The sequence below is a fragment of the Mobula hypostoma genome, chromosome 30 (genome assembly GCF_963921235.1).
Source record: "Mobula hypostoma chromosome 30, sMobHyp1.1, whole genome shotgun sequence".
Taxonomy (NCBI): domain Eukaryota; kingdom Metazoa; phylum Chordata; class Chondrichthyes; order Myliobatiformes; family Myliobatidae; genus Mobula; species Mobula hypostoma.
The window spans coordinates 18,095,744-18,110,203 of NC_086126.1; the positions used below are offsets into that span (position 1 = coordinate 18,095,744).

The 14,460-nt window shown below is 46.3% G+C and overlaps 3 protein-coding genes and 1 pseudogene across 3 annotated transcripts in view; 1 reads left to right on the forward strand and 3 right to left on the reverse strand.

Moving 5' to 3' along the window:
• Positions 1-14,460, reverse strand: part of LOC134339661 (histone H2B-like) — a 241,813-nt gene that overhangs the window by 219,283 nt on the left and 8,070 nt on the right. The window lies entirely within an intron of this gene.
• LOC134339719 (histone H1-like) lies at positions 4,149-4,633 on the forward strand (annotated as a pseudogene).
• Positions 5,301-5,782, reverse strand: LOC134339654 (histone H3). The gene has a single exon (XM_063036351.1). The coding sequence runs from the start codon at positions 5,756-5,758 to the stop codon at positions 5,348-5,350; it is 411 nt and encodes a 136-aa protein (XP_062892421.1). The 5' UTR covers positions 5,759-5,782; the 3' UTR covers positions 5,301-5,347.
• LOC134339676 (histone H4-like) lies at positions 6,396-6,972 on the reverse strand. Its single transcript, XM_063036374.1, has one exon. It carries the CDS (start codon positions 6,802-6,804, stop codon positions 6,505-6,507), a length of 300 nt encoding a protein of 99 aa, XP_062892444.1. The 5' UTR covers positions 6,805-6,972; the 3' UTR covers positions 6,396-6,504.

Consider the following 14,460-nt stretch of genomic DNA (forward strand, 5'->3'; position numbering starts at 1 on the left):
GTGCTGGTACTGTAATTTGTCATCTATGTTAACAATTTCTCCGACATTGTCGTTAAAGTGATTAGTGAGTTTGCAGATGACAGCAACACTGGTGGTAGAGCGCACAGTGAAGATTATCTGAGAGTACAATGGGATCGAGGTGAACTGGGGAAGTCGGCCAAAGAATGGCAGAAGGATGTTGACATGGACAAGGATGAGGTGTTGCATTATGAGAAGTTCAACCAGGGAAGGACCTGCACAGTAAATTCTTGTCCGTTGGAGAGTATTACAGAACAGAGAGACCATGGAATTCAGAAACATCATTCACTGGAAGTGACAACACAGGTAGTCAGGATGGTGATGTTTGTCCTATTTGTCTTCATTGGTCAGGGAATTGAGTACAGGATTTGGGATGCCATATTGCCACTGTAAACATCAAAGTGAGACTACACTGTATTGTGCACAGTTCTAGTTGCAAGAAGGATGCCATGAAGCTTGTTTGAGACTACTAGACAGATATAAGGAGGAATTTAAGGTGGGGGCTTATATGGGAGGCAGGGTTTGAGGGTCGGCACAACATTGTGGGCCAGAGGGCCTGTACTGTGCTGTACTATTCTATGTTCTAAGATGGAAAGTGTGGAGGGAAGTTTAATGAGGATGTTACTGACACTGGAGGACTTTAATTATCAGCAGAAGCTTGGATAGGCTGGGACTCTCTTTCTCTCCCTAAATGGTAAGAAGCTGTGAATGATCAGATGTTTATAAAATCACTGAGTGACCAGTCTATGTGTGAAGGTAGGGGAGTGTAAAACTACAGGATAATTGTTTAAGGTGAAGGGGAAACATTTAAAGTCTACCTGAGGGTCACTGTTTTGCCACGCAGACGCTGGTGTACATATTGAACATGGAAGTTGTCAACAAGGACACAGTTATCATGCTTCAAACACATTTCACTTCTCTCAGACTCAGGTGTGGGGGGTGTTGTATCTTTGATTAAGGAGACCAACACTGCAGTAACTAGTGAGGGTTTTGATAAGTAGAGGTTTTAAATAAAATTATGAATGATGATTTTGATGGGATTATACTGCCACCTTCCCGATAGGGTGAGATATTATGGACCAGACGTGTTGGTAAATCACACAGAGGGGTAATGGGAACAGGCAGTCGGGCATTTTGACTTCCCCAGTATTAAGCAGATTACCTTTGTATGAAAAACTTGAGTTTCCAGGAGTAATTTTGCAGATGCAGGATCAGTTCATTCCTCAGCAGCAACAGTATTTGAAAGGGAGGATGAAGCAAACATCACTAACAGAAGACAAAGGCAGCATAAAAGAACATGAGAGGGCATACAGTATCACAAAAATTAATGGATTAGGAAACTCAAGAAAACAACAGAAGACAACTACAATAGCAATGAGGAGAGAACAGATGAATTGCAAAAATAAGCAGGGCAATGATATAAAAGAAGATACTAAAAGTTTTATTTTTCAGACATGAATAGAGTAAAAGAGAGGCAAGAATGGATCAGGTATCATGTTTCCCATTCTCACTTCGTGCTCACACCCCTCCCTGATCCTCTGTTTACACTGTCTAGTTTAATGTATAGTTCTTATTTTAACTGTTATTTTTAAAAATAAATTGCAGTGTACTGCTGTAGCAAGCCAACAAAGTTCATGACATATATTCATATTAATAAACTTGATTTTGATTCTGATACTAACCACATTCACTGATCACGGCCAGTGTACAAAATGCATGTGAATATGTTGGGATAACTTCACTCAACTTTACTCGTCCCAACATTGAACTGTTCCCACTATCTATTGAATTGCTTTCACTGACTTTTCATCTCATGTTCTCGATGTTTATTCCTTATTAAGTTATTATTATCATTTCTGATTTGTTTTCCTTTGGTATTTGCACAGTTTGTTGTCTTTTGCACATTGGTTGATTGTCCATCTTGTTGGGTGCAGTCTTTCATCGATCCTGTTATGTTTCTTGGGTTGACTGACTATGCCCACAGGAAAACAAATGTCAGGTTTGTACATGGGGACATATATGTACAGTATTTTGATAAAACATTTACTTTGGAATTTGAACTTCTAACTTCAAGGTGCCATACCTGCATTTCTAAGAGTCAAGTTTGCAGAGACAACAAAGAGCTCATAAAATTGCTCGTTTCTTCAAATGGTTTATGTACATGCCTTTAAATGGAAATTACAGGCTGCATTTTGCAGTAATAGTAGTTCAGAAGAAGTGTACCTACATGTTTTGTGAGCTGCCCTCACGATGTCACCGTGTATCACCAGCACCACCTTGCCTGATGAACAATACAGGCATCCAAGAGTCTCCCAGATAGATACCAGGATGCGCAGAGAATGGAGGGCCATACAATCCATTAGGTGGGGGATAAATCGTCCGGACCTGAGCAATTACTTCATGGGAGGTTGAGGTGAAAATCCTCAGATGACTGATGAAAGTCCTGGAGAATGGAAAGAGGCGAATGTTCCATTATTTGCAAGGACAAGCTGGGAACTGCATGCAGGTCAGTCTGACATCAGTAGTGGGGAAGCTGCTGGAGAGGATTCTGAGTCACGATGTACCAGCATTTGAATAGCGAATTAGGTGTCATAAGGGCTTTGTGCACAGGGAGTTGTGGTTGGAGAATCTCTGAGTTTTTCAAGATGCAGCAGGGTAAAAAGGTAGATGTGATATTATATGGACTTTGGAGAAAGTCTCACATGGCAGCCTGGTCTGGAAGGTTAGGCCCCATTGTATCTCGGGTGAGCTAGCCAGCTGGATTCAAAGTTGTCTTGGTGGTAGGAAGAAGAGGGTTATGCTTGAAGGTTGTTTCACAGAATGGAGGCTGGTGATTAGCGGTGAGCCGCAGGGGCCAGAGTTGAGAGCCTCGGCATTCGTTATTTATATATTTGATTTACATATGATCACCAAATTAACACACGTTCTTGATAGCGAAGAAGATTATCGCAGTTACAGGGGGACCGTGATCATTTCGGGAAGAGGGCCACAGTATTTCAATACAGATAAATGTGAGGCGGTGCATATTTGAAAGTCAAACCAGTGTAGAACTTACACTGTGAACGATCGGTCATTAGGGAGTGGCATGGACTGGAGAGATTTAGGGGTAAAGTGCACACACAGTTGAAAGTGGTGTCACTGGTAGACAGGGTGATGAAGAACGCGGTTTAACATGCTGGTCTTCGTTCGTCAGAGGATTGAGTATATTAGATGGGACATTTTGATACAGTTGTGGAAGTGACTGGAGGCCACACTTGCCGATTTGTGTACAGCTCTTGTCACCGTTATAGGAAACGGGGTTAAACTGGGGAGAGTGTAGAAAAGATTTCCAAGGATGTTTCCCGGACCTGAGGTTCTCAGTTACACAGAGAGTTTGGCCAGACAAGGTCCTTTGTCCTTTATTCCTTGGAATCAGAATCAGATTTATCAGTGTTATATGACATGGAAGCTGTCGTTTTATTTTGACGGCCAAAATGCTGGAGGAACCCAGCAAGTCAGGCAGCATCTAACACCAGAGTCCTGATGAAGGTTCTCAGCCCGAAATGTCGACTGTTTATTCCTCCCATTGTGCTGCCCGACTTGCTGATTTCAGCCAGCGTCGTGTCAGGGAGAGTGTGTTAAAGGGGCGGGCGGCTTAGACTGGAGTCGCTGTGTTTGTGGCTCCGAACATATCGTCGGATTTTTCAGCGTTTCATGTACAAAATGAAACAATTTCTCTGTTACGGAATCGCATCACTCTCCCGCTCAGTCCCGAAGCTGGAATAAACCGCAAAGTTTTCGTTACTTTTAATATTTCAGTCCAAAAGCAAAGAACAGGTCACCGATCGGGAGAGAGATCGCGGGCAGCGCATAATGAAACGGGTTAAAATAGAAAGAGCTGCCTTTAATCTTGAATAAACTTTCTTTCCAGCGAACTTTCCGGCCTCAGTGACGGACAGGGACCAGTCCGAGTCCCCGGAATGTCCGATTTTAATTGGAATCGGAGAGTTTTTGAGGAGAGAGAAACACAGAAAAATGAAATCTCCGGGAGCTGACAGCAGGATGTCTCCGCCCCGTCCGCTCGCTGCCTTTAAATTGCTCTGTATCGCCGCCTTTCGCTTCAGTTCTCATTCAGTCTGATTGTGAGAAGGATTTTCCAGAGTCGCCGACATGACCGAGACAGCACCCGCCGAAACGGCTCCTGCAGCCGCACCCGCCGCCGCAAAGAAGAGTCCCAAGAAGAAGGCGGCCGGCCGGAGCAAACCAGCCGGTCCCAAGCTGGGCGAACAAATCGATAAGATTGTGGCGGATTGTCGCGATAGGAAGGGGATGTCCGCTGTGGCCATCATGAAGGCTCTGACCAGCAGCGGTGTAGATGTGGGGAAACGTCGCGCCCAGATCAGGATGTGCATCAAGAAGAGAGTGGAAAGCGGCTCCTTGGTTCAGACCAAGGGCGCGGGTCTTTCGGGATCCTTTAAATCCGGTCAAGGAAAAAGTGAACAAGCCATCGGCAAAGAAATCTGCCACCAAGAAGTCTGGCGCCGAGAAACCAGCGGCTAAGAAAGCGGCGCCGAAGCCCAAGATACTCGCAGCCCCGAAGACGAAAGCGGCCAGGAAGACGGCAGTCAAAAAGTGAATTGAGAATACACCATTTGTAAGTGTTTGAACCCAACGGCTCTTCTCAGAGGCACCCACATCTCAGAAAAGAGCTGATCAAGAATATTGTGATTCCCGCGCCGGGTCCGACTGAGTTTTCCGGGGGAACTTCTCCCATAAAACCCGATATTCCCGGTACCTCTGACATTCAGTGGGGCAGTGACGCCCCAGATTTGAAGTGAAACACTCGAGTTTCACTCAGGCTGTGTGTGTGAGTGAGAGAGAGAGAAAGAGAGAGAGAGACATGTGATGTAGTTGCAGGCCCAGTCCCTTCTCCCATGCCGGGAGAGAGTGACTGAGACACTGACAGCAGCGGAGATTCCGCGCCTCACACCCCAAGACCCGATTCAGCTGAGTTGATTGGGAACTACTCAAAAACCTATGTGAGAGTGGAAGGGGCGTCCTGAGAGACGGATCTGTCTCTGCGGATGGGCTGCAGGGGGAAGATACATGATAAACTACCCCGTGGCATTGCCGACTGACCTTCATTCAGTTACCAGCCACAAAACTACATAAGTTTATTCACACAAAACGGCAACATTAAATATGTACTAGACAGTGAAACCGAACAACCCCATCAGGAGGGCAGATCATCACTACAATAATACAATGATCAGCAAGCGACAGCCCTGTCCTTTGCTGTGGTAGTGGCTCTTAAAAGAGCCTTTTCTTGTGTTTGTTGTGGAGGCCGGGTTTAGGCGCGCTCCCCGCGGATGCGGCGGGCCAACTGGATGTCCTTGGGCATGATGGTGACTCGCTTGGCGTGGATGGCGCACAGGTTAGTGTCCTCAAACAGCCCGACCAGGTAAGCCTCGCTAGCCTCCTGCAGGGCCATGACGGCCGAGCTCTGGAAACGCAGATCGGTTTTGAAGTCCTGAGCGATCTCCCGCACCAGGCGCTGGAAGGGAAGTTTGCGGATGAGCAGCTCGGTGGATTTCTGGTAGCGCCGGATCTCCCGCAGAGCCACGGTGCCGGGCCGGTAGCGATGAGGCTTCTTCACTCCGCCGGTGGCTGGAGCGCTCTTCCGCGCCGCTTTAGTCGCCAACTGTTTGCGAGGAGCTTTCCCTCCGGTCGATTTACGCGCTGTCTGCTTGGTCCGGGCCATTCTCCCTCAGAACTGAGAACACAGGCTGAAACACAGGAACAAGATAGACGGAACGTCCTCCGGGACAGGATTTTATACTGTTGGAAGGGTCTTCCCGTCAGCTCTGATTGGCTGAACCAGGTTCCTTACTGCGATTGGTTGATTCCTTTCATGAAGGATGACGGCCAATAACAATTACGGGCCAAATGGGAAACTGTTAACTGGCGGTCGGACTTCATCCAATCAGAATGAAGTCTGATTGGCGCAGGATAAATTTCAAACCGACCGCCAATTTCAGAGCACCCAGCAACGGTGCTTGATTATTTTTATTTACAATTTCACTTTCAATTAATAAATTCAATTCCCTCAGTTAAGATTTACATGCATAATTACGGAATCGTTTCTCTAAACGAGTGAACTGATTTCTGTCAGAGACGGATAAAACGTCCTGACGAAGGGTCTCGGGCTGGAACATCGACTGCACCTCTTCCTAGGGATGCTGCCTGGCCTGCTGCGTTCACCAGCAACTCTTAGTGTGTTGCTAAGATCGACCTTAATGCATTCAGAGGTTTAGTCGTAATCACGGACTGGAAAGGCAGGTTCGCAGGTAGATTTCAAGCGGAACCGATTAATCTGTTGCAAATATAACTCAGCTGAATATATCGATAAAAAAAAATTAAAATGTTGTAGATACGGCTCCGTCTGTGAGGCGGTGGGTGGCTCTTAGAAGAGCCTTTGTGTTGTGCTCGGGAGGAAGTGGGAGTTTTTCAGCCGCCGAAGCCATAGAGAGTGCGGCCCTGGCGTTTCAGAGCGTACACCACATCCATGGCAGTGACCGTCTTGCGCTTGGCGTGTTCAGTGCAGGTGACCTCATCCCGGATCACATTCTCCAGGAAAACCTTCAGCACCCCGCGGGTCTCCTCGTAGATCAGACCCGAGATCCGCTTGACGCCGCCACGGCGAGCCAGACGGCGGATGGCCGGTTTGGTGATACCCTGAATGTTATCACGGAGCACTTTACGGTGCCGCTTGGCTCCGCCTTTGCCCCCTTTCCCTCTACCAGACATGATGCTGCTTCACTCAGGTCGCTGCTCACTGACAAACTGCCTGCTGCTGTCTCCTTTTATACACAGCGCCCCGAACTGCCCGAGAAACGCGCAGAGGGACAGAGGCGGGGAGGGGAGGAGACAGAGTCAGAGTGACGGACAGAGCCGAGAGCGGCCTCTCATCGTCCAGCTCCGCCTTCACTTTACCACAACCGCCAATTTCCAACGATTCATCCGACACAAAGCGCTCCAGCTAAAACAAAACTCCCTCACACACCACGTACATACTGGAGGATTTCTGGGAATTTGCCGATTCTCCTGCTTTAAATTATAGGAAGTGCTTTTCCATTCCGCAAATCGCCGAGGATCTCGGTCTGTTCCTCCCGGCCCCATGACCAGTGCGAGCGCCCTCACTCACAGAAGTTGGTGGGCGAGGGTGCGGTCACTTCCAGTGATTCATTAGGACAATTGTTCCTCTGGGTCGCCAGGGAAATGAAAGACCGGTCACATACAGGAACAGGATACAGAACCAGATATATAGACCGCGCTTCTGGCGCTTTCTAAAGCCAGGTAAAGGGGTGGCTGAGGAGCTGGTGTGGGGTGGGTGGGGACTTCAGGTACACGTTTAAACGAGTAGGAATTAGGTCCTACATAGTGATTTTAGGGAATTTTGGGTTAAAAAAGCAGGACTTCCAGGATTGTAATCTCGGAATTGTGACCTAAACCATGTGCTGATGTGGTGAAAAATCGATATTTCGTGCCGTTTAAGATGTTGCTGAGGAACTGAGCAGGAGGGAGGTCTTCAGATTTATGGATCAATGGGCACCTTCCAGGCAGTTGGGAGACCGGGACAAACAGGGTTATTTGCATCTGAACAGGAGAGGAACTAATATCTTCACCAGGAGGTTTGATGGTGTCACTTGGCAGAGTTTGAACTACAGTAGCAAGTGGGAGAATGTATGTATGACAAGACAGTCTGAAAAGAACGAGAGCCAATGTCAGGCTAATAAACATGGTGGAACTGATGGGCTGAAATGAGTTTATTTCAACATTAGGAGTGTTACATTAGCAGAGGGACAGGGCTGGCAGCTCAACATTCCTGGGTTTGATTGTTTTACATGTGAGTCGGGGTTAAAAATGCAGAGGTTACCTCACTGGGATTTTCACAGCAAACTGGAAGGTTCATTTTCAGAGGCAATCTGCAGTTACACTGTTGGGATGTTTGTATTGGCCCCACAATAACCAGTGGGGGGACTTTATCTTCCCTAGAATTGACTGGGACTTGCTTAATTCTTAGATGTGCTAAATTTCTTCTGTGAATCCAACTAGTCTTTGAAGCATTATGTACGGGGCCCAACCAGAGGTGAGAACAGATGGGAATTCATTTTTGGAAATGAGCAAGGCCAGGTGACAGCTAAGAGTCAGTGAACATTTTGGGAACAGTGATCAGAACTTTTTTTTCTTAGTTACAAGTTAAAATAAAAGTAGATCTTTTATAAAGGTACTAAATTGCAGGAGGACAAGTCAGGACAGAGTAAGACAGAAGCCAAGGGGCATTGATTGGGAGCAGCCAGTGTCAGACAAATCCACATCTGACAGTTAGAGACCAGCAACTCTGAGTTCAAGATGAGCATGTTCTGGTGAGGAGTGAGACAGATGTTAAGTAAGGGATCTTTAGACAAGCAGAGAGATCCTAAATTTAGTCAAAAGGATATGGAAGGTTTATGAAGCTAAAGTCAGACTGGGTACCTTTGGAATATAAAGATAACAGGGAAATGCAGGTGATAGGAAAGGCCAAAAGGGGCCACAACCTGTCCTTATAATGTGGGACCAAAGATAATCCCAAGGCCTTTTGATTTGTATTAATAAGACGAGGATAACCAGAGAATGGAAAGCTTGACTCAAGATTAAAGGAGGAATGATGTGATTGAAGTCAGACCAAGTGGCTGACGTACTGAATGAGTACGTTGTGTCAGTATTTACCGAGGAGAAGGAATTGAATGGCAACGAAAACAGAGTGGGACATGCTAATATGCAGAGATGTGTTGAAATTAAGGAGGCGGTTGTGCTGGAATGTCTGAAAAGCAATAAGATGGATAAGACTCCAGGGCCTGAAGGCATTTATCCTACAATAGTGAAGGAAGATTGCTGGGGATTTGACAAGGATCTATATGTCCTCGATCACAACATGTGAGGTCCCATAGGACTGGAGTGTAGCAAATGTTAGAGCTCTGATCAACAAGGGAAGTAACAAGAATCCAGGAGCTGCAGCTCCTTAGGGACCATGTTAGGGAACTGGAGGTGCAGCTCGATGACCTTCGTCTGGTCAGGGAAAGTGAGGCGGTGATAGAGAGGAGCTATAGGTAGGTAGTCACTCCAGGGCCTGAGGAGACAGATAAGTGGGTAACAGTCTGGAGAGGGAAGGGCAAGAGGCAGATGCTAGAGAGTACCCCAGTGGCTGTCACACATAACAATAAGTACTCCTGTTTGAGTACTGCTGGGGGAGGGGGAACAACAGTGGCCACGTCTCTGTCACAGAGTCTGGCCTTGTGGCTCAGAAGGGCAGGGAAAGGAAGAGGATAGCAGCAGTGATAGGGGACCCTATAGTTAGAAGGTCAGACAGGTGATTCTGTGGATGCAGGAAAGAAACGCAGGTAGTTATTTTGCCTCCCAGGTGTCAGGGTCCGGGATGTTTCTGATCGCGTCCACGATATCTTGAAGTGGGAAGGAGAACCTGTATGAAAGGGGACCAATATCCTAGCATGGAGGTTTGCTAAGGCTACTGGGAAGAGTTTAAACTAGAATTGCTGGTGTTTGAGATGTGTCTATTTTAATGCAAGGAGTATTATGAACAATGTGGATGAGCTTAGAGCGCGGATCAGCACTTGGAGCTATAACGTTGTGGCCATCGCAGAGACTTGGATAGTGCAGGGGCAGAAATGGCTACATCAAGTGCCAGGCTTTAGATGTTTCAGAAGGGACAGGGAGGGAGGCAAAACAGGTGTGGGCATGACACTGTTGATCAGGGGTAGTGTCACAGCTGCAGAAAAGGAGGAAGTCATGGAGAGGTTGTCTACGGAGTGTCTGTGGGTGGAAGTTGGGAATAGGAAGGGGTCAATAACTCCACAGGGTGTTTTTTACAGACCACCCAATAGTAACAGGGACATCGAGGAGCTGATAGGGAGACAGATTCTGCAAAGGTGTAATATAACAGAGTTGTTGTGGTGGGAGATTTTAATTTCCCCAAATATTAAACGGCATCTCCCTCGAGTGAGGAGTTTTGATGGGGTGGAGTTTGTTAGGTGTGTTCAGGAAGGTTTCTTGATACAATATGTAGAGAAGCCTACAAGAGGAGAGGCTGTGCTTGATCTGGTATTGGGAAATGAACCTGGTCAGGTGTCAGGTCTCTCAGTGGGAGGGCATTTTGGAGATAGTGATCACAATTCTATCTCCTTTACCATAGGATAGGAGAGGAATAGGAACAGACAAGTTAGGGAAACATTTAATTGGAGTAAGGGGAAATATGAGGCTATCAGGCAAGAACTTGGAAGCATAAATTGGAAACAGATGTTCTCAAGAAAGAAATGTGGCAAATCCTCAGGGGATATTTGTGCGGGGTTCTGCATAGGTACGTTCCAATGAGACACGGAAAGGACGGTAGGGTACAGGAACTGTCGTGTACAAAGATGGTTGTAAGTCTAGTCAAGAAGAAAAGAACAGCTTACGAACGGTCAAAAAAACTAGGTAATGATAAGAATCTAGAAGACTATAACACTAGCAGGAAGGAGCTTAAGAATAAAATTAGGAGAGCCAGAAGGTGCCATGTGAAGGCCTTGGCAGACAGGATGAAGGAAAACTCCAAGGCATTCTACAAGTATGTGAAGAGCAATAGGATAAAACTTCAGTATTCACTACGGAAAATGATCCTGGCGATTGTAGGGACAACTTGCTGGCGACTGAAAAGCTTGAGCATATAGATATTAAGGATGTACTGGAGCTTTTGGAAAGCATCAAGTTGGATAAGTCACTGGGACCGGACAGGAAGTACTGCTAGCTACAGTTGGAAGTGAGAGAGGAGATGGCTGAGCCTCTGGCGATGATCTTTGCATCATCAATAATGATGGGAGAGGTTCCGGAGGATTGGAGGGTTGTGTACATCGTTCCCTTATTCAAGAAAGGGAGTAGAGATAGCCCAGGAAACTATAGACCAGTGAGTCTTACTTCAGTGGTTGGTAAGTTGATGGAGAAGATTCTGAGAGGCAGGATTTATAAAAATTTGGATTGGCATAATATGATTAGGAATAGTCAGCATGGCTTTGTCAAAGGCAGGTCATGCCTTACCAGCCTGATTAAATTTTTTGAGGATTTCACTAAACACATGATGAAAGTAGAGCAGTAGATGGAGTGTATATGGATTTCAGTAAGGCATTTGAGAAGGTACCCCATACAAGGCTTATTGAGAAAGTAAGGGGGCATGGGATCCAAGGGGACATTCCTTTGTGGATCCAGAATGGGCTTGCCCACAGAAGGCAAAGAGTGGTTGTAGATAGGTCATATTCTGCATGGAGGTCGGTGACCAGTGGTGTGCCTCAGGGATCTGTTCTGGGACCCCTACTGTTCATGATATTTATAAATAACCTGAATGAGGAAGTGGAGGAATGAGTTAATAAATTTGCTGATGACACAAAGGTTGGAGGTGTTGTGGATAGTGTGGAGGGCTGTCAGAAGTGACAGCGGGACATTGGTAGGATACAAAACTGGGCAGATGGAGTTCAACCCAGATAAGTGTGAGGTGGTTCAGTGAGGTAGGTCAAAAATGATGTCAGAATATAGCATTAATGGTAAGACTCTTGGCAGAGTGGAGGATCAGAGGAATCTTGGGGTCTGAGCCCATAGGACACTCAAAGCTGCTACGCAGGTTGACCCTGGTTAAGATGGCATCTAGTGAATTGACCTTCACCAACTGTGGGATTGAGTTTAAGGGCCGAGAGGTAACGTTGCAGCTATATAGGACCCTGGTCAGACCCCACTTAGATACTGTGCTCAATTCTGGTTGCTTCACTACAGGAAGGACGTGGTAACCACAGAAAGGGTGCAGAGAAGATTTACAAGGATGTTGCCTGGATTGGGGTGCATGCCTTATGAGAATAGGTTAAGTGAACTCGGCCTTTTCTCCTTGAAGTCATGGAGGATGAGAGGTGACCCGATAGGTGTGCACAGGATAATGAGAAGCGTTGATCGTGTGGACATTCAGAGGCTTTTCCCCAGGGCTGAAATGGCTAGCATGAGGGGGCATAGTTTTAAGGTGCTTGGAAGTAGGTACAGAGGAGATTTTTTTTTAAAGCAGAGAGTGGGAGTGCGATGACTTGGCTTCTGGTGGCGTGGTCGAGGCAGAAACGATAGGGTCTTTTAAGAGACTCCTGGATGGATACACGGAGCTTAGAAAAATAGAGGTCTATGGGTAAGCCTAGGTAATTCTAAGATAAGGACATGTTTGGTTCAGCTTTGTGGGCTGAAGGGCCCTGTATTGTGCTGTAGGTTTTCTGTGTTTCTATAGGCAGGGCAGCCTCATTTCAGTAGTAGAGAAGCTACTGGGGAGGATATTGAGGTCCAGGATTTATTCACATTTGGAAAGGCATGGCCTGCTTAGGGACAATCGACATGGTTTTGTGTGGGCAGATCATGCTTGACAAAGTTGTTCGAGGTTTGTGAGGTGATGATACAGACTATAACATATAGGAGTAGAATTAGACCATTTGGCCCATCAAGTCTGCTCCGACATTTCATTGTGGCTGATCCATTTTACCTCTCAGCCCCAATCTCCAGCATTCCCCATGTGTCCCTTCATGCTCTGACCAATCAAGAATCTATCAATCTCTACCTTAAATATACATGAAGTCTTGGATCAAGAGCTGCCTGTGGCAATGAATTCCACAGATTCACCACTCTGTGGCTCAAGAAATTCCTCATCTCCACATTCTACAAGGATCCTCCTCTATTCCGAGGCTGTGTCCTCTGGTCTCAGATACTCCCATCCTCTGCACATCCAATTTATCAAGGCGTTTCACCATTTGAAATTCCAGTGAATACAGGCCCAGAGCCATTAAACACTCTTCATATGACAAGCTGTTTAATCCTGGAATGAGTGTCGAGAACGTCCTTCGAAACCCATCCAGTTTCAGCACATCCTTCCGAAGATAAAAGGCCCAAAACTGCTCACAATACATCACCAGTATTTAGTATGGAGACATCACCAGTATTTTATAAATTCTCAACATTATTGCAGGGACACAGTTACAGAGACTGGGACTGGGAATTCGACTTTCCATCATGTTCAGTGTTCATGGGAAAATGGAAAGGAACATGGTGGATTTGTTCATAATGTGCTGGTGAGGGGGTGGATACAGTGCCTAAAAGAAGTATTTAATCTCATTGGTTGTTTTCATGTTTTATTGTTTTACAATGTTGAATCATAGTGGATTTAATTAAAAACACTGATGATCAGAAAAGACACTGTGGAGTCGAAATGAGAAGATCTTTACAAAGGGATCTAAATTAATTACAAATATAAAACACAAAATAATTGATGGGTAAGTATTCACCTCTTTCAGCTGTCTTAACCGGTGGAGGGGTGGTAATGGGACAAGCTCCCACTTCCCATTAAATGCTGCCAATGGTGTGCGCCTCAAATTGCCTCTGTCAATCAAGTCCAGCTCCTGGGTTTTACAATGGCTTAGCTACTACACCCGATGAACTGTTTCTAGTGACAGAGGAAGGTGCAAATGCGTTTACTGGTGTCATATAAACAACCACTATGGGCAGATGGGGCTCCTCAGGCATGCTTGACAGATCAAGTGGAAGAAAAATTCTGATCTCAAACCTCCACTGCCCTGTGGCTAGACCCATTCATGGGGAAGGCTTCAGGAGTAAACCCTGAGGAACAATCCGGAGCTGGATTCCCTGTCAGTCCTGTGTTCAATGCAGACTGGCAATCCTGCAACACCGCTGGTGCCTGACTGCATCGGTCTCTGCCGTTGCTTTGGATTCATCAGCTGTGTGGAGAGCAGGGGCCCCTGCATGGGCAACTGCTTGCTTTCCATATCGTACTTCCCTGACTTACATATCGACTCTGAAACTCGGGTGCAATATCCATGGTCAACCCTGACCAGCGGAGGGCCATGATCAACATGTCTGTACACGGCCTCCTCTCCTGCTACAGTGAGGCCGAGTACAGGTTGGACGAGCAACACCTCATATTCTGACTGTGTCATCTCCAATCGCGATAGCATGAACATTGATTTCTCCAAATTCAAGAAATCACTACCCCCTGTTTCCACACCCCCCCCACCGAACTACTACTTTTCTTCTGACATTTCCCCCATTCTGATGGCCATTTAACCCCTTCACCTCTCCTCACACACTCTCATGACCTGCCCATCAAGTCTCTCTTGTTCTCCACCTCCTCTGTGTCATCCCATAGTCCAACATTCTCTCCTATTGGATTTCTTTCTCTTCATCTCTTTGCCTTTTCTGCCTATCACCCAGCTCCTGAGATCATCATCCCTTCACAAACCTCACTTGTCCTCCCCCACCACCTAATTCTGGCTTTTGTCCCTTTCTTTCTAATCCTGATGAAGGTTCTCAGCCCAAAATGTCGACTGTTTGCTAAGTTCCTCC